This window comes from Crotalus tigris, unplaced genomic scaffold (genome assembly GCF_016545835.1).
Source record: "Crotalus tigris isolate CLP2741 ecotype Arizona unplaced genomic scaffold, ASM1654583v1 scf7180000024376.1991246, whole genome shotgun sequence".
NCBI classification, from domain to species: Eukaryota; Metazoa; Chordata; class Lepidosauria; order Squamata; family Viperidae; genus Crotalus; species Crotalus tigris.
The window spans coordinates 1,573,669-1,598,975 of record NW_024100546.1 but is presented as its reverse complement, the minus strand read 5'-3'; the positions used below and the strand labels follow the sequence as shown (position 1 = coordinate 1,598,975).

The following is a 25,307-nucleotide window of genomic DNA, read 5'->3' as shown; positions in this document are numbered from 1 at the left end:
ATAAAATGAATGGTTGCAGTTGAGGACTACCTGTACTGCAATATATAACTTTTTTTTACCTGCTACCCTTTTATTTTAATTGGAAGCCCATATATAGGTATTTTCCTCCATGGGAAGAACTCCAAAATTAAAACATGGAAGAAAAATTATTTGCTGTAATGTTTCATTTAACATTTTTTTAAAAAAAGAAACAAAAATGTGCATTCTATAGAATAAGTTGAAATTAAATGGTTCTCAGGTCTGAAAGTTTGAACCTTATTTACTTATTTGATTTCTATAGCCGCCCATCTGGGCAGCTCACAACTCAAAGCACCATAGAATTCATTACCATCACACAATGTCCTTCGATGCAGAATTATCTCATCCCGGCTCATCTCTCCTTGGTTAAGTTTGTGTGACCTGCTTATTGATAGTTCACTGAATCATGATTTAGTGAACTAGCTGAATTTTCTGGGTTTACGCCACAGGCTGAGCCATAAATGAACCACATGGGCTTGGTTGACACAAAACATGAAGTCAAAATGTGGTTGGCTACTCTGTGTTTTGTTGTGTTTATTAACGTAATCATTTACATGGCTCAAACCACAAAGATGGTTCCTTCTTGAGGTTCTTTCCTGCAGCTTATAGTAAATGAGGAAGGAGGCTCTTTTCCTAGAAGACATTGACAACCAGCTTGCCAAGTTCAATTGGTGTCTGGATTGTGATCTTCAGTCCTTATCAACTTATTTTCCAGGGATGGCATGATACAGAGTGTTATCGTGAGTTCTGTAGTTCTGATTTACTTCTTGACCTGCAAGTTTTCTTGAAGAAGTTATACTTCAGTTAAATTCTTCATCAACATGGAGGATTTTTTTTTACACAAAAATGTATTAAATCATCTTTTTCATCAACAAAGGCAATCTCAGTGTGGTGTACCTTCAATTACAATAATATTACAATTAGCCAAAAAAAACCAAAAACATGTACAATCAATTGAGATGAAAATAATTAGAGAATAATGTAGTGTCACCACTGTGAGGTTCAGTGAGCATTTGAATATTCTTCCATTTCAGCAGGTTCCGCTTGACAAGGTGTAATTACTCATCTTAGCAGAGACCAAGGGGTTCCATCTTGACTCCTGCTGCTTTATGATAACTAGAAGGCCCTTAAAGAAGACAGCATAGAAATGTGATGATATTCTCTCCCCTTATTTTTTTTCATATGTTTATGGCCTTCTTCTCCATATAATATTCCAAATATTATGTTTTGCTACTTGTGAGCATTCAGTTTTTACCTTCAAAGTATAGCAAATGTAAAACTGATGAATAAATCTAATGGCCTATAATGTAAATAGGGAAGGATGCTGGAGCAAATCATTTAACTCTTAAAAATTAGACATACTAGCCAGCAGATCTGTTCTCAGGGAAGGGATACAGGGAACTCTCAACTTCCATCACTGGGGCAGAAGGCCTTCTCTAGTCTGGAACCCCAGACACCTGGGGGCTGTGATTTCCAAAATTTCCAGCCAATATAATGGAAATTATTATTTCCAAGCCAATATAATAAGCTAATATAATGGAAATTATCCAATGTACTGGAAATATAATGGAAATATTTGAGGGGTTACCACAAAGAAGAAAAGGTCGACCTATTTTCCAAAGCACCAGAAAGCAAGACAAGAAGCAATGGATGAAAACTAACCAAGGAGAGAAGCAATCTAGAACTAAGGAGTAATTTCCTGACTGTTAGAACAATTAACCAGTGGAATGACTTGCCTTCAGAAATTGTGGGTGATCCAACACTGGAGGCTTTTAAGAAGACTGGAGAACCATTTGTCTGGAATGGTGTAGGGTCTCCTGTTTGAGTAGGGAGTTGGACTAGAAGACCTTCAATGTCCCTTCCAACTCTGTTATTCCGTAAATTGTCAAACTGGGGAAGAATAGTTAAGGCCTTGTCTCTTAGCAATAACTAGTTCAGTCTTCCTCCTCCTCCTAGTTTGTCTCTTTTCTTATACAGGCAGTCCTTGACTTATAACCACAATTGGGTCCAAAATTTCTGTTGCTAAGTGAGACAATTGCTCAGTAGGTTTTGCCCCATTTTACGACCTTTCTTGCCACAGTTGTTAAGTGAATTACCACACTTGTTAACTTAGTAACATAGTTGTTAAGTGAATCTAGCTTCCCCTTTGACTTTGCTTGTCAGAAAGTCGCAAAAAGGGATCCCATGAGCCTGGGACACTGCAACCATCCTAAATATATGCCAGTTGCCAAGCATTCTGAATTCTGATCATGTGACCATGGGGATGCTGCAAGGGTCATAAGTGTGAAAAATGGTCAGATTCACTTAACCACTTTTTTTAGTGCTGTTGTAACTTCAAATGGTCACTAAATGAACGGTTGTAAATCGAGGACTACCTGTACTACTACTACTACTACTACATCTCTTGATCTACAACTAGTAGGCGTGAAGCTAGCATTCACTCATGATTTGCAAATATGTAAACAATATATGAACATTGCTGGAATAGCTGTAAAGGAACTAATGTTAGAAGAGAAGCTTTAATTTCATCAGATAGCAATTCTCCCAGCAACTTGCATAGCATGAAGCTGATGGTAAACCATCACACATACATTCTAAATATCCACAGGAGGATGAGGATGTGTGTGTGATGAAACACAATGAAAACTCCTCACTTTCTTATTGTGGAGTGTTGCAACACAAGCATGCAACAGTGAAGCTGAGGCAATGATGACATGATACATGCTTTATCATTCTAGTATCGTCATCCAAATTTCAGAAATTCTCAAACTCTCACTAGTGTCACTAATTTTTTATGATCTCATGTGGGATTGCAACATGGTTTTTGTATATGAAAGCCCTTGTTGGCATGAGAATGTGCTCAGGACCCAAAAAGCTGGTCAGATTCAACCGAGTGGATGCCCAATTTCTGCAGATTTGGTGCTAAATATACCTCACACTTATCTTCATTATCTGTCTACTGACATTTATGAGCTGCTTTTTCATTATAGCTGAATGCCAGCAAAACTGAAGTGGCTTGCAGGTTTTGTTATGCAGAGATAATGTTGATGGGAGTGTATTCCCAAACACAGTCCTATTGTTAGGGAGGAAATGCTTAGTGCTGTGGACTAATGCCAATCTTGAGACTCTTGAATTAGACTGCGTTACTTATATTTATCTGCAACCAAGTCCCACTGAAATAGTATGCCTTACTTTTGAGAAAACACACAGAATCACACTGTATCTAAAGTTCCTATCCCAATGAACTAGCCATTCTGAGAGTGGGCAGTATGTCAATTTGATAAATAAACAAACTGTTGAAGGAAAAGTCTTCATCATGGTTCAGTCCAAGCTGGGAATAAACAACATGGCGACTGCTTTAGAAAGAAGGTTGCAGTTTATTGAAGAGGAGAGCCAGAGAGAAAGATGGCTCTGGAAGAAAAGAGAAGAGCACATGTAAGGAGTGGGTTTTATACCCTCTGGGGCTTTTGTTTGGAGTTGTTTCCTGTTCCTGTTTGAGGCATGTATTTTGACCTGCGTCTGAGTGTGCCCTTTGGTATCTGTGGGTTAATCCTATTATGTCCTGTCTTAGAGTTTAGGTGGAATATGTAGATTTTAGGTGTCTTTGTCTTCTTAATCTTCTAGCTGGGGGGCTCCAACCTTCCTGGATTATTTACATCTGAATTTCTATAGAGCTGGTTTCTGCTTGGGGGAGAGACTTGGGGCTATTAGGAAAACTGGGCATGCTTTTCTGCCTCTTTAAGATCCTTTTAGGAAATATATTTTTCTGCCCTTTTAATATTTCCTTCTCTGGGGGACTGACTTCCCACAAAACAAACAAAACCTACTTTTTTGTAATATCAGCCACTAAAGTCATCACTTTCAAAGGGAAATCCTTCCAAGGGATTTCTTAATAAAGAGCCCTCAAAGATTAGGTGACAACTCAAAATTCTAGTCCTGGTACCTAAATGAGTTGAATCTGCCTAACTGATCTACATTTATAGATCAGAAAAATTCTTGCAAAGTACATGAGATGTAGATAATATATAGGCCTTCTACTAAGTCCCACTTTGGGGGAAATTCTTTCTCTCCAGAGGTACAGAAAGCCCCAACCCACCTTACATTTCAATAGCAGGTGAAAGCAGATTTTATCCATCAGACCTTTAGCTCAAGCTGATTATAGGCATCAGGAGAGAAGAGTGCAATATTGTATGAACTACTTTTATTAGGATGGCGTGTTTTCTATCATATTTTTTTTCTTTCTTCTTTGCTGCCCAGCATCCTTCTGAATCAGAAAATAATAAAATAAATAAATGTGCATAGAGCCAAACTGCAACTTACATTATTTACAATGTTGGCTTTGTAAAACATACCTAAGCATGCTACCTTTATTCTGAAGGAAAGGTAGGCACAAGACTCCGATCCAAAATCAGATAGAAGGTCTGCCTCAGATTAGCCAGGTTCGTCGATGGTGGTCAAAAATCGGAAGAAATACAGTAGTAGTTTTCCTAACTCACTAGGCTTATCAAAAGATGTTCATCAGATGCCTAGAGTGACTAGATTGATGCAGGAGTTAAATTGGTGTGAGACAGGATAGAAGAGGGAAGGAAGGGGAAGATAGGCTGTTTTCAAAGGAAGTAATCCTAGGAATGATTGGGCTTCCTGCCTGTAAGGGGAGGAGAGCCATTCTCCCCTTGTGTCCTCTGAGGCCCCATGTAATCCTTCCCACATTCAGCTCATGCTCTACATAACTGAGACTCGGACAGGAGCTCCTAGTTTCCTTTCCCTTTCCGTTTCTTCTGGAACAATATAGGTTCAACCAGCAAGGTCAATTTAGAATGCAAATCATATACATCTAACATTAACAACCTCTTGTGATCACTGACACATAGTATGGGAGCACTAACACACTTGGCATCTGGGCCAACTTTGTAAGAGCTGGTTTGATTTAGAAAGCAAATGTTACGACGTCCTGGGCTGGGATTTTGTTTGGAACAAATAAACAACCAGCAGGCATGAAGAACAATGCTTTAATGATGATAAGATGCATGAATAAAGTCGGTACTGAGAACTCTCCGTCCTCAGTGCCTTTATATACTATTTGTACATAACCACACCCAACCCCCACACCTGTTTTCCCTACACTCAACACCAATCAGTTTCGCCTAATTACCCTCCCCGAGAAACCACCATCCAGCTCTGTAAAAACTTCCCAGGTGCTGACGATCTGTCCCGAATAGTGACCCCCTCTGCGCATGAGTATTATTGCCAGTTCAGCTCCTATCAGTCACTGCGCATGTGCAGAAGTGCTTAGAAGTCTCTGCGCATGTATGGAAGTGCCTAATAGTAACTGCGCATGCGCAGAGATGTCGTTGTATGCCATTTTGCTTGTGTGCATGTGCAGATCAGCCAGGAACGTCCACGGTTAGATGTCGGGCTCACTCAGGTTTCCGTACAGTGTCCTCGCCAGCCCTCTCTGGGACATCAACCAGCCAGCATCATGGAACATTGCTAGCAATGTTTGGGACTCGCTAGAACAGCTGGTGGTACCTTGCTTATCCAACCATGCCTTAAAGGGCCCGACAGCAAATCTAAGGCTGCCTACAAGAGCAGAGACTATTCATTTGGGGATGCTGTATGTCTAATAGGAGGCATAGGAAGAGATGTTCCTTATTTCTGTATTGCCATTTACTGGTTGCCTGGAATTTTGCATCCCAGACATAGAAGGATTTAGTTGTTTGCTATCTTGGACACTTTCTCTAATTTTTATTTAAAGAACGTAGGGCACACTATATGCAGTTGCTAGCGGCTAATCAGGATGTCAGCTGTCCTCTGCTAGGTGCTGACAAACTCCAGACACAGAAGGAACAAGTGACCAGCAAACTTTAATGCAAAGAAAAAGTCAGCACTGGCAGTGAATTGCTCCCAGTGCCTTACATAAACGTGCCCCGCCCTCCAGCCCCACTCCAATCAGCAAGCCAGCATCCGGTCTGTATGGCTAAAAGCCGTAGCTCAAGTTCTGCCCTCCCCCCCTTCAGACACAGCGGCACAGCCTCCACAGCCCAAGCTGTCCTGCCTGGCATCCATCCAATGCCCAGCTCCGGCATGGCTCCACAATAGGTAGTCCGCTCTCGTCCATGAGGCCATGGCCTCCCCCAGCAACCAGCGCCTTCCCCGGGCCACTGGCCCTACAGAGGAGCGGCAACGACAAGAAACGGCCCCCCAACATCCAGCTAGCTGGCTCCGCCGCCCAATTGCTTTCCGGGGATTCCCCTGCATCTGGTGCAAGCGAGGAGCGGCTGCGGCAAGCAGCAAACCCCCTGCTTGACAGGATCACAGCAGCATAGTAGAAAGGGGGCATTTAATCCCTTTTAATCAGTTGCTGAGATCCTGATGAAAAACATTCTATTGTATTATTAAAGCTGTTGCTTGCATTGAAAGGAAATCTTACCGGCACCTAAGACAATATCTCGCCTAGCTTACCCCTCAACTACATGATTTTCTGCAGTTTTGAATGATGAGGCCACAGAGACAGCGTGAACAACTATCTCTATTCTTCCGTATTTTGAAAATAAAAAAAAACTATCAGGACCTATTTCTAAAGAAATTGTGTGCTTTTTAAATCAATTGCCATAATTTTATTCCTTAACGAGTTTTATATGCTCTCCTTTATATACTGTTTATCATTGATCTTAGATGAATAGAGCTTTTCCCCATTATATACGCAAATTAGAAAAAAATATTTGGATAAATTGGATAGAGACACATGTATACAAGCATTTCTCTCCAGTTCTTGCAATAAATGCTTAACTATCAAAAGTAAAACATTAATTTTATTCTATAGAATTGTAAGTGAAAAGTAATAATAATCATCATCATCATCATCATCATCATCTTGGAAAACTGCAGACAAAATGATCTTGGAAAACTGCAAGAGAAGGAAGACCAACCTGAATGTGGCATGGATTGACTACAAAAAGGCATTTGACTCTCTGCCACATGATTGGATAATCAAGTGCCTAGAAATAACAGGAGTCAGTAGAAACATCAGAAAATTTGTGCAAAGATCGATGGCACAATGGAAGACACAGTTGCAGATCAATGGTGAGAAGATGGGAGAGGTTAATATCAAGAGAGGGATATTTCAAGGAGATTCATTATCACCATTACTATTTGTTATTGCACTGTTTCCTCTGTCAACAATACTGAATAACTCAGGACATGGCTATCAAACATCAAAAACATCTGCCAGACTATCCCACCTCCTTTACATGAATGATCTGAAGCTGTATGGAAAAACATCATCTGAAATAGAATCGCTGCTCAACACTGTCCGTATATATAGCCAAGATATTGTAATGGAGTTTGGCTTGGACAAATGTGCCACACTTACTATCAAACAAGGAAAATAGTGAAAACTGAAGGAATCAAGATGCCCCACGAAAATAACATTAAGAGTCTGGATGAGGAAGAGTACTACAAATACTTGGTTATCCTTCAAGCTGACAATATCAAGCACACTGAAGTCAAGAAAAAGATTAGAGGTGAATACATCAAGAGAGTGAAGAAGATCTTAAAGTCCAAACTCAATGGAGGAAATACCATAAAGGCAATCAACACCTGGGCAATTCCAGTCATTAGGTACACAGCTGAATAGTGGACTGGACTCAAGCAGAACTAAAAGCAATGGATAGGAAGACCAGAAAAATAATGACAATGAATCATGCCCTTCATCCACACAGTGACATTGACAGACTTTATCTACCAAGGCAAATAGGTGGGCGTGGAATGCTACAAGTACATCAGATGGTTGAAGAAGAAAAAAAGGCTTTGGAAGAATATCTGAAGAACAATGATGAAGATGCACTGAAATTAGTATATCAGGAAGGCTTACTAACTACTGGAGAGACCAAACTGCCTACAAGAAAGACCAAATGAAGAACAGAATAGAGGCATGGGAAGACAAAGCACTACATGGCCAATACATGAAAAAAATAGCTGGGAAAGCAGATAATAATAAAACCTGGCAATGGTTAAGAGCAGGAAAATTGAAGAAAGAGACCGAGGGACTAATTCTGGCTGCACAAGACCAAGCCTCAAGGACAAATGCATATAAAGTCAAAATTGAGAAGACAGCAACAGACAGTAAGTGCCGCCTATGCAAAGAAGCTGAAGAAACAGTGGACCACCTGGTAAGCTGTTGCAAGAAGATTGCACAGACTGACTACAAGCAGCGGCATGACAAAGTAGCAACAATGGTGCATTGGAAGATCTGCAAAAAATATCATTTGCCTGTAAGCAAAAACTGGTGGGATCATAAATAGAGAAAGTCATAGAAAATGATAAAATTAAACTGCTCTGGGACTTCAGAATTCAAACAGACAAGCACCTGCAACATAACACCCCAGACTTAACAATTGTCGATAAGAAAGACAAAAAAGTCTGGATAGTGGACGTGGCAGGGCCTGGAGATAGCAGAATAGAAGAGAAAGAACTGGAGAAGATAACAAAATACAAAGACCTACAAATAGAAATAGAAAGACTGTGGCAAAAGCAAGCAAGGGTAGTACCAATAGTCATAGGCTCCTTAGGTGCAATCCCAAACCAACTGGAGCACCACTTGAACACCATTGGCATTGACAAATTCGCTATTAGTCAATTGCAAAAGGCGGCCTTACTAGGAACTGCTTCCATCCTGCGACGATATCTGTAATACCATCAAACATCCACATCTGCCTATCCCAGGTCCTGGGTAAGGACTCGATAGGTAGACAAAATGCCAAATCCAGTCTGAACATCTGGCTGATTGTGCGATGATCCATAATAAAAATAATAATAAAGTTGGAAGGGACCTTGGAGGTCATCGAGTCCAACCACCTGCTCAGGCAGGAAACCCTACACCATTTCGGACAGATGGCTGTCCAGTCTCTTCTTAAAAACTTTAATCATTGATTAAAGTTTGAAAAGCAGTCCTAGTTTCTCTTTAAAAGTAAACCACATTAAGTTCACTGAGACCTCATCTTAACTGTTTGTAAACAGTTAAGAAATGTTCAAGTATAACTAAATCTATAACAAGCATCTTTTCTAGTTTTTCCTTTTTTCTCTCAGTCTTTGCTGTCTTGTCAATTGCTTGTTTTTGTTTATCGGCTGCATGTTTTATTCTGTAAATTGCCACATAGACGGTACTACAACTGTTTCCGAGATCGCTAATAAAGCGTTAGTTTATCTCCCTTACAACGAATCAACCAGAGCACCCTTTTAAATCTCATTTATTTTCACAAAAGAAAATTGAGCACCTGGTCAATGTTCTCACATTGCAATTAGTACCTGAACAAATAAATACTCTTTTTTAGACGTTTAATGCATGCAACCTTCTGCTGCTTCAAATGGTGTTGAATCAATGAACAAAACAAGATCTTGCTTGTTAGGGAAGGTACAGGTAGCTTTGGAGATCAGATATTTTAAAAAGACATGCCTTGAGGATATATTTTTGTCTGGTTTCATCTCACACCTGATGTCTGCTTTTTCAGATTCTGATATTTTTTTTCAGGGTGTTGATTTGTAATAGGCAGAGGGGCTGCAAGCAATATGTTGCCTTTTTGCTGTTGTGCTGTTTTTAGTAATTATAAATATCACTTGGGGCAATTTTGCATCACTATTGAAAATGTGTGGCATAGGCATACTATGTTAGCAAAGTAGATTCAATCAAGCTTGCAATTTGACTCACAGACAGGAGAAGCCCACATCAAAGGAATACCTTATTGTTTCTGATTTTTTTCACACTTTAAAAAAAAATTCTCCCTTTTAGCTCATCTCTTTTTTAATCAGCACACTGTCTGATTTTTGTTAGAACCCCCCCCCCAACTTGTATCTTTAGTAGGAACATAATCTACAGGCATTCATTCTTTCCAGATTATATTCAAATGGACCTCTCTCATCAATGGTCATGTTGACAATGATGATGACAACTGTCTGGAGGATGTGTTAACAATGATAGGTTTAACAATGTCTGGAGGAGCCCCTATCCCCATCCCTGAACTAACAGATCCCTCACTCAAATTTTACATTTGATAAGAAAATAGATACATATTTGAAGAAGTTATTAGTGATTTTTTTTTTGCTGTGGCACAACAGATCTTGTGAGGAGTGCAGTAATAGATGGAAAATCTAATGTGACAATCTGCTATTGGAAGCAACTGGAATGCTAAGTTTATTAGTCCATCCTAAGAGCCCATCCTCCTAGATGGAGAATTAACCTAAGCAGTAGACTTCATTGTTCCTAGGGTTTATTCGCCACTAACTAGAGAATCTTATTTCTTGTTAATTAAAAATGATTAATTAATTTAAAATAGTTTCATTTAATTGACATAAAACTAAGTCAAACTCCCAGTACACTCTCCTTATTGTCCTCCAATATCATTAAATTCATGCCACCAAAATTTGGAGGGAAATATAGTGGTGCAGTTTTTATTTTAGTTTGAAGTAACATGACATGGTAAACATGAAAAAAAACCATACCCATTTCCTTAACATACTACCATATTAATTGAAATGGCCAATTTTACCACTGAATGTTGGTGATATGATTTAGGGAAGGGTGTTCTACAAAAGGGGTTACAACAGAGAAGGCCCTGTTTCACATCCCTACCAGTCTAACCTTTGTTTTGAATGAAACAATAGGGCTGGTATATCATTCAATAAATTGTATCATTTGTATGAACAGTGTTGCAGAGAACCTCAGAAAGTCAGGTTCAAATTCCCCCCTCCCCCAGACCTTTGGATAACCTGGAACTACTAATTTATTTTTCAGTTTAACTTACCTTCTTCTTCTTCTTCTTGTGCCATATCCGTTATCGGACGTTGGCGATCATGTTGGCGATCCTGTTTTTATCAGCAGCCGCACGAAAAAGTGCTGCTGAGTTTTGCCCAAACCAGTCCCTTAGATTTTGAAGCCATGATGTTCTTCTTCTGCCTGGACCTCATTTGCCTTCAATCTTTCCTTGGAGGATTAAATGGAGTATGCTGTATTTTTCTGGGTGACGCATCACATGTCCGAAACATTCTAATTGTCGTTTTTTAATTGTTTTGATGATTTCCCTTGGCTTTCCCAGGTGGTTTATCATCTCCTCATTTCCTTAACTTACCTGCAAAAATAAAATGAATGGAGAGGAAAAGTTTGCAAGCATCACCTTGACTTGGAAGAAATGTGGTGTATAAAACAATAGATACATAAAATAAGGTTATGTTAATTTATTTAGTGTCTTCCGCTTCTCATAGAGAAATAAAGAACAGTTGGTTCATTCTTCACTTTGGACCTAAAGTGTGACCCCTCATATTTCTGGGAGGAGCTGAAATGGGAAAAGGAGAAGAGAAAGCTTATGGACAAGCAAAAGTTTGTTTGATCATGTTGTTATTTGTCCAGAATATTTGTTTTATTATGAATTGCCTAGGAATTATTGTGGCTTGGGGTATATGATAGACTGCAAATATAATCAGTGATGAATAATGAATGATCAAAAACTGATGGATGACGCTTTGAAGGGACTTTCACAGTAAAGCTATGTAAGCTATGAGTCTTATCATGACACTGATCCTCGACTCATGCCTACTCAGTCTATAAAGTCAGATGCCTTCAGCCTGTTAAAGCATGAAGAGCCACTTCCTCCAATGGACTCCAGTCTTTTATTTATTCAGGCCTCAATGGGTGAGTCAAGAGCAATATTATGGGAAAACAAGTTTAATATGATATGAATAACTTTAACTTTAAAACAGAAATGTGACAAAATAATTGTTTAGAGATCAAGGAGCTTTCAGAATAATGTGATCCTTTAGATCCAAGACAAATTACTGGATTCACTTCTGGATAGGTTTAAAAATATGTAGTGTATGCTAGAGGATCAGTCATGAGATGTATGAGGGGCTATATATAACTCAAAAGTTGAGTAGGTTATTTAGAAGTTGAAAATCAAGTTCAATCTTTGGCCTCTATAGGCAAAGACATAAAAAAAAAAGGCTGAGATTTTGGAGACCCTGCCATTTAATAATACTAACTGGGTAAGATGGACTCATTGTATGACTCATTCATGCTGATCAGCACAGGTGTTTATTTAGAAGTAAAGCTGTTTTTAAGAGCTTTGTTTATAACATATTTTCATAGATCTAGATATTTTCTGCTTGATCCTTCACCAGTATGAGCCACTCTTGACAATCTCCTCCTTCCTCTCCCAATGCACTGCAAATCCGTCCTTCCTTTGTGGTTTCTAGCTCCCATTCAAAACTGCTATTGTTCCATTCTGTAGGGTATTTCCAGGGCTTTGTTTCATTTAATAGTAGCCCAAGTTTGGATTAGGCTTGTCTCCAGCAGTTGTGTGTGCTCCATCACTGGAGAGTTTCAAGAAGAAATTGGACAGCCATTTGTCTGAAATGGTATAGGGTCTCCTGTTTGCGCAGGGGGTTGGATTAGAAGACCTCCAAGATCCCTTCTAACTCTGTTATTCTGCTAATGGCCAGTAACTCTCCTGCGCAGCCATTTCATCCTGGGTTGTGCAGACCACTATGTGCTCTGCAATGTTTTAAATCTTGCAATTGAATCAGCAATGGCTCACATCCTCAGTCCTGGAGATCTGTGCTTCAATTAGCCCTGATATCCCCCAGGGGGAATATCTTCAGTTTCTAGGGAGTTTTGGGTAAAGCATGCTTTCCTTGCTCTCTTAACTCCCTGATCACTATTCTGTGTTTTTTTTTTCTCTTTCCTATCTTAAAAAAAAGACATTTCAGCTGCAACACAGGAAGGCTGCCACTTTGCTTCTGTGAAGGTGATGTACCGAAATGTCCGAAATGGTGTAGGGTTCCTGCCTGAGCAGGGGGTTGGATTCGATGACCTCCAAGGTCCCTTCAACATCACTATTATTATTATTATTATTATTATTATTATTATTATTATTATATGCCTTCTACCAGTTGTCCTTGCTAGAAAGCTCCCAGGGACTTAGAGGGGAATGTAGGAATGAGCAAACCACCTGGTTCCTATGGCTTTGATTCCTGTCACACTGGAGCCAAGTGATGCTAGGGGTGGGGTGAGGTGGGAGAAACAATAGAAAGGGTCTGCATTAGGGAATATCAAAGGAGATTGCTAAGACATTTCTATGGGCAAAATCATGGGAATAAAAGGAAAAGCACAAAGACTAGTGAAAATCTCTAAAAGAAGATACTGTACTGGTAGACTGTACAAAGCTGCACAGGTGCTAGCCAACAAGGTTTGATTTCCCTATATGGATAGGAAGGCAAAGGGCAGAGAAACACACCCAATGCTCAGTGGCGATAGTCCCTACTGAACACCAGCCCAATCCCATTGCCATCTCGCTGGAATCTGGCTGGAAATATGCTTTCTTGCAAGGAAGAATGAATACAACCTAACAAAGTTGCAAAGCTGGGAAAGAAAAGCTTCTAGGAAGCTGTCACAATGGCCACGCACCCCCTTATCTTTTGTGCAATGCACTCTACATGGGGCTACCCCTGAGTCCATGTGGATGCTACAGCTGTAGTCCAGCTGCAGCAACACAAGCAGTCATGGGCATGTCTCACAAGGCCTATGTGCCACCACTGCTCCACAAGCTGCTTGTGTTGCCTTTTGGCTTCCAGTACAATTCAAAGTGCTTGTTACAGTCATGGCATAGGATCTGGTTCCGCAGAACTGCCTGTCTCCAGTTGCCTGTTTGCATGATCGGGGAAAGAAGATATGCTCCAGGACTTTTTGAATAAATAATATTGTCTTTGGCTCCCACAAAACATGGTTTCTCTGCTGAGATGCATGTCCTCTGGGACAGGATCTAGCCCAGAGATTGACATGACTCCCACCCAGATGATGTTCAAGAAGCCTCTAGAAACCTGGCTCTTCCACCAGGCCTTGGATCATGATGGGTTCTAAGCAGTGGTGGGATTCAAATATGGGAACAACCGGTTCTCTGTGTGGATGCTGCTTCCGGAAGTCCATTCTGGGCCTGGGCAACAAAAAATTAGTTCCCAGTTCTGCCGAAGTGGTGCAAACCGGCTGAATCTCACCACTGGTGCTAAGTTAAGTGTACAAAGCCACTTGATTAAGGATATGTATGGCTTGTGATTTTTATTTTTCTATTGTTCTTGTTTTTACAACGTTCGGTCCTAGCTTTGGCATTTTTCCACGTTTTTGTGGACTTTGACAATGAAGGCTACCCAATGTGCAAATAACACAAAACTCAATAGGATTTTATAATTTACGTTTTAAAATCCGTATTGCAGATAAGGATTGTGTATAGATTCCTTTTCGAAATAAAATCCCTAGAATGGTGTTCAGCTAAGAAATTAGAGAGCTCGGCTAATGTATTAAGCTTTAAAAAACCAGTAAGCCTATGTAAGAAAATTAAGTGCATTATATTCCAATATTTACAATGTGCAGCAAATACGTTCCTTTCAGAGTTCTGTAAAATGAATCTTTGATCTTTTAAAAAAAAATGAAAACGTTCAGGACTTCACCTGTGAGAACTGTTCCACCTTTCGCTGCCTATCTCTTCCTTATAAGGCAAACCAGGAAGTAAGAGGACTGTGCTAAGTTCCATAACCATGCTGCTTACCTATCTATCAGGCTACCTGCTTAGGTACCAGGGTTTGTTTTGTTTTGTTTTCTTTACACCCATGTAGCCTTCTGTTACATTCTTCGAAAACCTCCATAGTTTGAAAACCTTCAGCTGTACATTAACGGCTTCCGAACTTTTCACTGAGCTTAATTAATGTTTGATATATTTTGTGCCTGCAGCCAGAACTGAAAGCGAATGGGGATTGAATTGCTCTGCCTTTTTTTCCTATTTCTACAAAGGAATAGAAATGTACAAGGTAAGGCTCATTTTATATATGGAATGCAAACTTAAGAGTGTTTATTTGTTCACATGAGTTTTGTGTGATTTTGTGAATCTGGATCTGATCTCTATAATTATAATATATCTTGAAGAAATATAGCAAAAAAAAATGTTTTTTCAAGGACTTTGATCTGATTTCATGAAGAATGATTCACTGTCAGGTGGACAGACCAGGTCAAGGATTAATGTAAAATAATATTAACAGCTGCTTTATCCTAATTATCCTCTTGAATAAAGCAGGACACTGATTCCAATTAAAACTATTGCTCCACAAGGTTTATTTCTTATTGAAATGTTAACGATCGTTTCCATCTCTTTTGCAAATAACTAAGGGCTTTTCAAACAAACAAGTAAAACTGGATTCTCTGACAAACCATCTTCAAGGAAATCAGAATGCTGCCCAGAACGTTATGTACCTGACATAATTAAAGTATGAGCTAATCTAATACATTTCCTTGATTTGCCATGTAGGAAATTGTGATTCAGGGAGTGCCATGAACTGTGAAGATTGTTTGCTTTCTGGACCAAGCTGCCGCTGGTGTTTCCAAGAGGTGAATTATTTCAAACACACAAAAATAATGACTTGATGCAATTACAAATTATGTGTTTGTTAAATAATATACTATTCATATTCTGAATTCTCTGCTCCAAACCACATTCTTTAGAAGAAAAGTAATTCAAAGAGTGGGTCAAAATACCTACTTTAGAATCAGTTGAAAGTAGCATATCCGTTACTTCCTTTTCGTTTTAATCTCTAGGCCCTAACTCTGATTTCTAAGCAATGTTAGAAGCTTTTTATACAACTTTCCATTTAACAAAAATTTTAATTCGTGACTTAGCAGCTGCTTAAGAAAAGCAATCCTGAATTCCATATTGATGGGCTTTAAGGATTATTAACCAGGCTCATTAATCATCTTCAAGTACACTTTCCAAAGGATTGTTCATATGTATAATTAACAAGTTTGGGGCAAAGACGAATCTTATGGAAGAAATAGAGACAATGTAAACACAGAGGGTATAATAGGGGCAAAAACTAGTGTACAGAGAATTTACATAACAGCCAAAAAAGATGTACTACCAAGGAACATCTTTCTTGGACAGATAATATTCTGAATCTTATCTTGCATCCCTTAAAATATGCAACAAGGAATGAGAAGAAATAAATCTAATTACCTGGCCAGCGAGGAGACACACATTGAAACAGTTGTCTCATTTAAAGATTTATTAACTGTAGCCTGGAAATTGTCTAATATTTTCAAATCTGTCTCTGCCAGTAAAGAGACTAGAAATTTCTGGCTCAGTTCAGCTGACCTAGCGATTCAAGCATGAGCCGGATTCTCCTGAACCCAAATCATAGAGAACGGAATATGTTTCATATAGCAAGACTGTAGCACCTCCTTTGCTTCGCAAGTGAAATATAAATATGGTGCCAGACACCAGCTTCTGTGTGAAATTGTGCATGCTCAAAACTGTAGAAAATTAGTAGCTTTGGGTTGGCTGTTTCTAAGTAACCGTATGACTTAATGTTTACACAATCTTTATTGCACTCACAGAAAGCAGTAAAACTTTTTCTTATATTCAGAAATTTTCAAGTGAAGAAATCATGCTTGGTCCTGTTTCCACATTCCATTATTTGGCATTTGTTGCTGTTTTGGTAAATCCCAAACTTGGCCCTGTGAAAGAAACTAACAGTTGGTTATAGAAAACTCTGCTTATACAGTTTGCTTTTGAGGGGGGAAAAAAATCAGGAACTTCAATGATGAGGAAATAAATTGGATGAATTAGGATCGCTGTGATTGTAGAGATGCTGCAAAGGTCATAATTGTAAGGACCAGTCATAAGTCACTTTTGTCAGGGCCGTCCTAACTTGAAATGGTTGTTAAACGAATGGTCATAAGTCAAAAACTACCTCTATGGCAAGATGACCTGCTGGTCTATATGGAGATCTGTTTTCTCTAATGTGGCATGGCCAACAAAACCAACCACAGAGAAGTCTCTCTTCCTGCACTCGGAATTCTTTGGCTGATGGGGTCCACAACTTACTTTCCTTGCCTGACCAGGTGGAATAGACTGATGTAATGAGAGGAAGACAGTTCCATAGGTAACCTGGCCCCATGCCATATCTCATCTCTTAGCTCTAAATCAGGGGTCTTCAAACTTGGCCCTTTTATGACTTGTGGGCTTGAACTCCCAGAATTCCTCAGCCAGAGTGCCTAGCTGAGGAATTCTCTGAGAGTTCAAGCCCACAAGTCATAAAAGGGCCAAGTTTGAAGACCCCTTTATTTATTTATTTACTTAGTTCCTTCTGGTTCCTTCTAGTCTCCAACCTTTAGTCTCATCCTATCATTTTTTTAAAAAAGAGAATTCAAAATAAAAGCGTTTTCCCATAGGAAGAATTGTTATAATTAATTCCAAAGTCTTATTTCAAATTCATATGGACCCCTAGTCCATTTGTAGCTTTCTACGATTAAAGTTCTAATCACCCTGTTTATTCCAAAAAAAAAAAAAAGTCCTTAAACTTGAATTTAAAATTTATTTTGCTAAGGATTGAAAGAAACTCTGATAGATCTGTAAAATTTGTCCTTCCAAAGATTCTTAATAGCTGAAAACCAGTTAATGTCATTTAGAGCTCTGATGGCACAATGATTAAAGTGCAGTATTGCAGGCAAACTCTGCCCACAGCTTGGAGTTTGATTCTATCAATTCAAGGCTGACTCTGCTCTCCATCCTTCCGAGGTTGATAAAATGAGGACCCAGATTGTTGAGGGCAACATGGAAAGAATGCTTCTTCATTGTAAACCACCCAGAGAGTGATATAAAGCACTATGGGGCAGTATATAAGCCTAACTGCTATTGCTATTTCCAAAAGTGAAAAGGAAATATGTGAACCAAGTGTTCTTTTGAAAGTTCTGACCATGGTTTCAGCAAAAATATGGCTATTCTCTCATCTCTGAGAACGCTAACCCTGCAGGAGACTGCTATGTTGCAATGTCTTTGCAAGAAACAATTGTTCGGAGCAATTGTGGGTAATCTTAAGTCCTCTCCTTGTTCAGAGAGGAATTATAAAGAGCTGCTGTATTTGCTGGCTCTCAATTCCGCTGTTGTCTTTGGCTGTGCTTTTAGCAGAACTGTCCTCACTTCTCTATTTCTTCCCTGGAAGTCCAACAGTAGATAATTTGGTCTGACGCCTTTTTGAAAGTCTGATTTCTAAAAGTAAAGGGCAACTTCCATTTTGAATAAATTCAGAAACAATTTTGCTTTTAGTATGAATAGAAGCAATGGCAATCTTGATTTAAAAGAAATCATGTTGACAAAGTAAGCTTGGTAAAGGTATATTTATATTCTATTCATATAATTATACACTGTGCTTTCTCAGCGGAGCAACTGGTGTTTTTTTTCCTCTGATCCATAGCCAAGGCCAATCTTAATGCTATAAATGTAACTAAGCATGTTGGGATAGTTTTTCAGTTCCCCTTTTCAAGAAAGAAACCTAAGGATTTTGTGAATGTGTGTTTGTCTGTGTGTCTGTCTGTGTGTGTTTGCCTTGGAGTCAGTGTTAACTTGTGGTGACTGCCTGGACAAATCCTTGCAGTTTTCTTTACAAGGTTTTCAGAAATCATTTGCCCTTGCCTCTTTCCTAGGGCTGAGAGAGAGTGACTGGCCCAAGGTTACCCAGTTGGCTTTGTGCCTAAGGCAGGACTAGAACCCCATGCAGTGGTGGGATTCAGCCAGTTCGCACCACTTCGGCAGAACCTCTAGCTAATTTTTGTTGCCCAAGCCCAGAATGGACTTCTGGAAGTGGCATCCACACAGAGAACCAATTGTTTACATATTTGAATCTCACCACTGACCCCATGGGATTAATGTGATTTTCTTAGGGCTTATCCTCACACCTTGCTAACTGCATCTTAAAGATGCCTCACTAATCATTTTTAAAGGACATGATATGTCCTCCTGGCATTGGCTTTGTCTCTTCTGCAACCTACTGTGCAGATAATATACATTCAAATGTAGCCGTTCCAGTTTGGAAGGGGCAATTTCCCTCTTCTTCAAACACAAGTTTACGTGAATGATCTGGGATGGTTCCTTGACAGGAATGGAGATGGCATTTGAAGGGTTTATAGGCATACTGTCTCTGTTCTGATTGCTTGATATTGCCTCCCATTTTAATAGAGGTTGCCAGAGACCTTGGCATCCACAGATGCACCTGGGGATTAAGGAAGAAGCACATTCAGTATGAGAGATTATGGGGCGGCTGAGAAAGGAATGGAGCAGACAGGTGACAAAACAAACAAGAAACTGCAGGCAAGTCAGATGATAGCTTATCATTCTGAGAGACTCTTTCTTAATTAACTCAAAATAAATGGGGTTGGGAAATTCCTCTTCAAGTTTTCAAGATTCTGTATCTCCCTAGACTATCATTATCATTAAAACGTTGATTATATGCCATCAAGTTGGTGTTAACTGTTAGCAGCTCCATAGATAACCTTCCCAGGATAGCATTAAAAATCCTTCACTGAATTTTGTGTAGTGCTTGGATCCTTGGTTTTGGTTCATTCCACAGTAGGCATGCAAAGGCTTGCATTGTTTGCCTAGGAAAAACATTTTGCCTGCCCATGTTGTGATTGTGTAGCCTGAGGCATGTTTCCACCGCTGAAACCTGTCCTCCATGGATCTTAAAATAGCTTACTTCCAAGAAAGCTCATAGATGGATGTCAGCCCTAGTAGGAAAATATCAGAGAGGGGGGAACTAACCTTCATCTGTCCCCAGAAGGACATACAAACAAAACATCAAGGTTAGTGTTATCATGATGTGTGCATGCTTTCAAAAGGCATCTGATTATCTGATATGAGCTGATAGTTGGACTACTTTTGGACATGGATGTAGTAGTGTTCTTCCAGAACACTACAATATTTTGCTTGTACAAGAAAACTTGTACCAAACCAGTAATAATAATCATGCCCTTCATCCACACAGCGATATTGACAGACTCTGCTTACCAAAGAAAATAGGTGGATGTGGAATATTTCCTCCTTAGTCCCAGTCCATTCAGATTAAGCGAGCAATTGGCAGATATTTCCCCACCTCCAGGAGATACCCAATGGGAGAGTAGAGCCAGGTGAATCCGCCAATCACTTTCCTTTACTTGTCCTGCATTTGGACTATGTAACCACTGTCAGGCCTGTTTTTCAGGCAGAATAGAATACAGCAATGAGGTGGTGCACAGTAAGTTGACATATTTCTGTGAGTGCAGGGACAAAGAATGGCCACATTAGAGCAGGTGTAAGTAACAGCCCTCAGATTTCAAATCAAGTGGAACTGTTAATCAGAAGCCAGAATGTTGTTCTTGTTCTTTTTATTGTAGGTCATCATAAGTTTTTACTGTACAAAGATTCCTGTGGAAAGGCATTGTTGCTTTTTTAAGGAAAAAATTACATTACAGGGTTGATTCCATGGGTTTTCAGGAAAAGACAAGCGAGTGAGACACTAGTTTCCTCCAGCTTATTTGTGGCATCATTTCTAAAAATGTACACAGATGAATACTTTGGACATTCTGTTCCATATTTCAAATATAGACCCAAATGATTTAAATATGGAAACACTAGCCAGGATTACCTAAAAAGACTCCAGAAACATATATGCTTTATGAGCTTTAATGCAAAATGTTAAAGTGGGAATATTATTTCTAAACTAGAAATTACAGTTTTTCTATTTAGCCATTCTATGATAAATGGAGTATTTATCATTTTTGTCTGAACAAAGTCATCTTTATTAATGAAAGATACCCAACCAACAGTATGTTGGAATTCTCTGCTGAATCATTCAAGAAATTGCCCTTGGATCCGAAATGAATTTCTATTCTGCAATATATTTGATCTAACATATACTTTTCCAAAATGATTTGAAATAATTCCATTATATTATTGGTAGAATATGGAAAAGAAATAAATTACTTTTAAGAAACACAGAAACTTTCCATGCACCCTATTATGTAACTTAATGTCATTAGAAGCCCCTGAATAGTCAAGAGGATATCTGATTTGATCTGTGGTCAGCTTAGCAAGGCATGCAGGCAGAAAGCATGACAAAATAGGTTAATTCTACTTTATAGTTTGTTCATTTGTTATCATTTTTATTTAAAAAAAATTCAACAAAATAAAAACAATACTTTTGAACTGAATAGAGAGAGAATAGGTAAAAGTGATAAGAAAGTGAAAAAAATTTAGTATTGTAAGCCACGCAAAGTCACTTGTGTGTGAGTTGGATGGCCACATCAATTTGTTTGATGAATAAATAAAAAAAGAGGTAAAAGAAGTAGAAAAGAAAAATATGGGGAAAAAATGAAAAGGTAATGAAGAAGTGGCTTTCAATCTTCTTAACAGCAGTTTTAAGTATATTTATATTTTATTCTTTCTCTCTCTCTCTCTCTGTGTGTGTGTGTGTGTTACTTCATAATTTTCTTTTTCCCAAAATCTACCCTTTATAAACATTAAATCCATAAATCCCATTTTTTTCTTTTTTTCAAACTAATTCTACTTTATTATAAGGATACATTAACAGAATTTGGCAAATCTGAAATTACATTTCTCCTCCTTCATCTTTACTAGGATGTTTGCCACGCACAGACTTCTTTTGCAGACTCTTATCCTACTATTGCCCTGCCCCCGCTCCATCCCCTATCCGCCAAGGTCATTCCCACATCCCATTATATCTACAGAGGAGGGGAAATCCAAAGGAAGTCCCAAAACATAGTGATGAAATATCATGCAATGTATGCACATCACAAGAATTATTTCTTTGTTCTGCAAGCACACATCTCATTATTAATAGAGAAAGGCAATTTAAAGTTACATGTGGTTCTTGACTTACAATGGTTCATTTAGTGACTGTTCAAAGTTACAACAGCACAGAAGAAAGTGACTTGTAACTGTTTTTTACACTTACGACTGCACGTGATCAGAATTCAGATGTTTGGCAACTGATTCATATTTATGATAGTTACAGGGTCCCGGGGACTTGTCATCACCTTTTGCAAGTTAAGTCAATATGGAATCCAGATTTACTTAACAACTGTGTTACTAACCTAACAACTGTAGTGATTCACTTAACAACCATGGCAAGAAAGGTCATAAAACGTGGCAAAACTCACTTAACAAATGTCTCACTTAGCAACAGAAATTTTGGGCTCAATTGCGGTCGTACGTCAAAGGACTACCCATATACAAATTTATAGATTAAGCTAATTTCAACATGATCCATCTCAACACTATTTGCCCCATGCTCTCAAGTACATACACATCTAACGTGACACATCTCATGGAAAAAGCATTATTTTATTCTCTTTATAATTAGAGCCATCGACTTAATTAACCTATTTTGTATTTTACTTGGGGGTTTTTTTGTTCTTCCACTCCTTTATAGAATTTTACTGATCCATCTGGAATTCATAAAAGGTGTGACACTCTTGAAAAGCTTATTTCAGAAGGATGCCAGCTGAATTTAATTGAATTTCCCATTTCCAAAGTAGAGATCCATGAAAACAAGCAGTTGAGTGGTGGGCCACAAATAAATGGTTCAGAAGTTACTCAGATTTCTCCTCAAAAGATAACTGTTTTCCTACGGCCAGGTAAGTTACATCATCATAACTATAAAACTTTTTTAAAAAATAGTCCGGTTATTTATTTATTATTTATTTATTATTTTCCATCTTGAAGAATTGTAAGAGTTTATAAAAAGCTATGGCTTTTCTTTTTTTCCTTTTTTTATCTCTTTTCTTCTTTCTTTTTTCTTCTTTTTTAAGCACTTTTTCTTTTTAATGCCTATGTCTTTTTTGTTATATATATCTTATTGTTAATTATTTTATAAGTTGTTTAACTTTTTTTTAGGATTTTTAAAATTTTAATTAAGCCATGGGAAGCTCTGGGAAGCTCGGGGGGGGGGATGGAGGGGGTGGTTTTGGAGGGGTTGGGTGAGGGTTGTTTTGTTTTTTTTGTTGTTGTCTTTTTTGTTTTTTGTAAAAACTTCTAAAAATTTTCAAAAAAAAAAGCTATGGCAATAAAGTCAATGCACAATTTGGGTTATAAAAATACAGTAATGATTTGAAAGGAGATATCTGAATTCATTTACTAGAGAGTAAGCTTTGTTCAACTTAAGAAATCTATTTCTGAATAAACACCTTGGGATTTTTTTAATCAAGTAATAAAAGGACACCTGAGGCTGTATGAGACACAGAACCATTTCTGTAAAGTTAATATTTTGTTTACAATAGCTTCAGCAATTTCCTTTTTTTCCTGCTGCAATATTAATATGGCACAGAACAATAGAATCCATCATAACTTACAAGCAAAGATCTATCATTTGAACATATTATAATGCTACTTCAGTCCAGACAGGTGTATTTGTTTAGCTATGATTGCAACACATTTGATGAATAGATTTGAAAAATATACAGGTTTGTAGCAGGGGAAATAGTAATTGGTGAAAGCAGAAACAATTTACTAATGTTTTTCTCCAAAAGAGACTCTCTGTCTTTTCAAATAATTCCTCAATAAGTGATGTTCTTGAACTTTGCCAACATTACTCAATCTCATTAAATCATTTTCAAAAAATAAAATAAAAGTGCACCTTGAATTTGACCCAGAAGAAAACTGTCAACCAATACAGCTCATGGATCAGAGGTATAGCATACGCAGTTCTTGGAACACACATAACTGCCCATGCTGCTTAATACCCAACATGTGGTCGTGTGAACCATGGGGAATGGGGGGGGGAGTGATACAACCATTTGTGACAGTCAGGAGGGGGTATTTTATGGGCTATAAAGCACCCGTTCTGTGACCATCATAAATGAGAATGGTCCTTAAGCACCATAATATCCAGATATGAGGGAAATGGGCTGTTAAGGACTCGATAGATAGATAGATAGATAGATAGATAGATAGATAGATAGATAGATAGATAGATAGATAGATAGACAGACAGACAGACAGACAGACAGACAGACAGACAGACCAGACAGACAAATAAATAAATAGCCTTCTTTCTAAGACTGCGAAAGAATGTCTGGCCCAAGGTCACCCAGCTGGCTTTATGCCCCAAGGTAGGACTAGAACTCATGGCCTCCCAGTTTCTAGCCAGTGCATTCAAACACTACAGCAAACTAGCTCTCTTGAACAGGATATATGGATTAATTATTTGAAAGTAAAGTTATTCACTGGAATCCTTGAGTTGTTACTCCAACTCCTAAGAAATCTTGCTAATCTGAGGTCATGGGTCCTTATTCTTTGGATTGATGATTTCTAATCCTGATGGTAGTTTGAGAGGTTTGACCATAAGGCAAACTGAGTATGGGAGCCTCAGAGCACTGAGAGCCAGTGGGAATAAAAAGGAACATAGAACAAGATGTAAATTTGATAAAACAAAGATGGTTGCTGAGTTCCCTACCAGCTCCATTCCAGCCATTACCACAGTGTAATTTTGTATGTGCTACGGGAGGAAATCATGACCAGAAAATAGTTTTCAATATGATTTATATTAGTATATGAATTTAGGGAGTACAAAGGTAATATTTAACTAGTTTAACATTAAACATATACATCTATATTGTATTCTAATGTAATATTAATGAATCACACGTACATTAATATTTAAATGAAATACACTAAATAGTTTGAAATTAAATGTAACATTAAATTTTTGTTCTGGCCTCAACTGTTACTTTTTCGCATGTGGCCTATCAGCAAGTTGGGTCATCACAGCCCATCGCAGATGAGTGAAGGTTGCTCAAAATTCATATGGGGCCCTCGGGCCTAGAAGTATGTATACACTGCTTTCACTCAAGTGTTGTCATGGTGAGGTGCATGACAGATAAGAAATGCTACAAAGATTATTGTGTAACAATAGTTAGTAGCATTGGACTTTGCCAATAACATACAGTATTAGATCAAATACAGTTCTGTGACAATCAGAAGTGTAAATATTTTCAAAGGAGTAGATATGTGATATCGGGTGGCCCAACCTTTACTGAAAGGTGTGTTCCCAGTTTCTTTTCTTTTTCCTTTTTATGTGCATTGACTGCCACAGGCTTTATGCCATGCTTCACAGAACTGTTTTGGCACAATAGCATTAGGCTGGGTAGAATTTTCTGGGAACTTCCAGAATGAATAATGAATGAATGAATGAATGAATACTGTACACAGAGTGAATGGCATATGAGGATGCAAAGCTTCAAAGCATTGTACAGTGCTTAGTTTAGGTTTGCTGAAAAGTGGCTCCACCCCTTTTCAAAACTAGAAGAAAAATATCAGTAACAAAACAAAACTTCTGATGCTTCAATCTAGAGGAATGAAGCTTTCCAGGCCAATGAGATGGGAAAAACAGGGTTGTTGTTTTTTTTAACCTTGAACTAGTCATTCCAA

At 38.5% G+C, this 25,307-nt stretch overlaps 1 protein-coding gene across 4 annotated transcripts in view; it reads left to right on the top strand.

Moving 5' to 3' along the window:
• ITGB6 (integrin subunit beta 6) overlaps positions 1–25,307 on the top strand; it is a 105,740-nt gene that overhangs the window by 38,991 nt on the left and 41,442 nt on the right. The window contains exons 1-4 of one of the 4 annotated variants that reach the window (XM_039328378.1): positions 14,575–14,630; positions 14,789–14,865; positions 15,360–15,439; positions 22,312–22,516. In XM_039328378.1, coding sequence (XP_039184312.1) covers positions 14,805–14,865; positions 15,360–15,439; positions 22,312–22,516 — 346 coding nt within the window. In that variant the 5' untranslated portion in view covers positions 14,575–14,630; positions 14,789–14,804. Of the gene's footprint in view, positions 1–14,574; positions 14,866–15,357; positions 15,440–19,061; positions 19,194–22,311; positions 22,517–25,307 lie in introns of those variants that run through there. The other 3 variants (XM_039328379.1, XM_039328381.1, XM_039328380.1) reach the window with 3 other exon arrangements.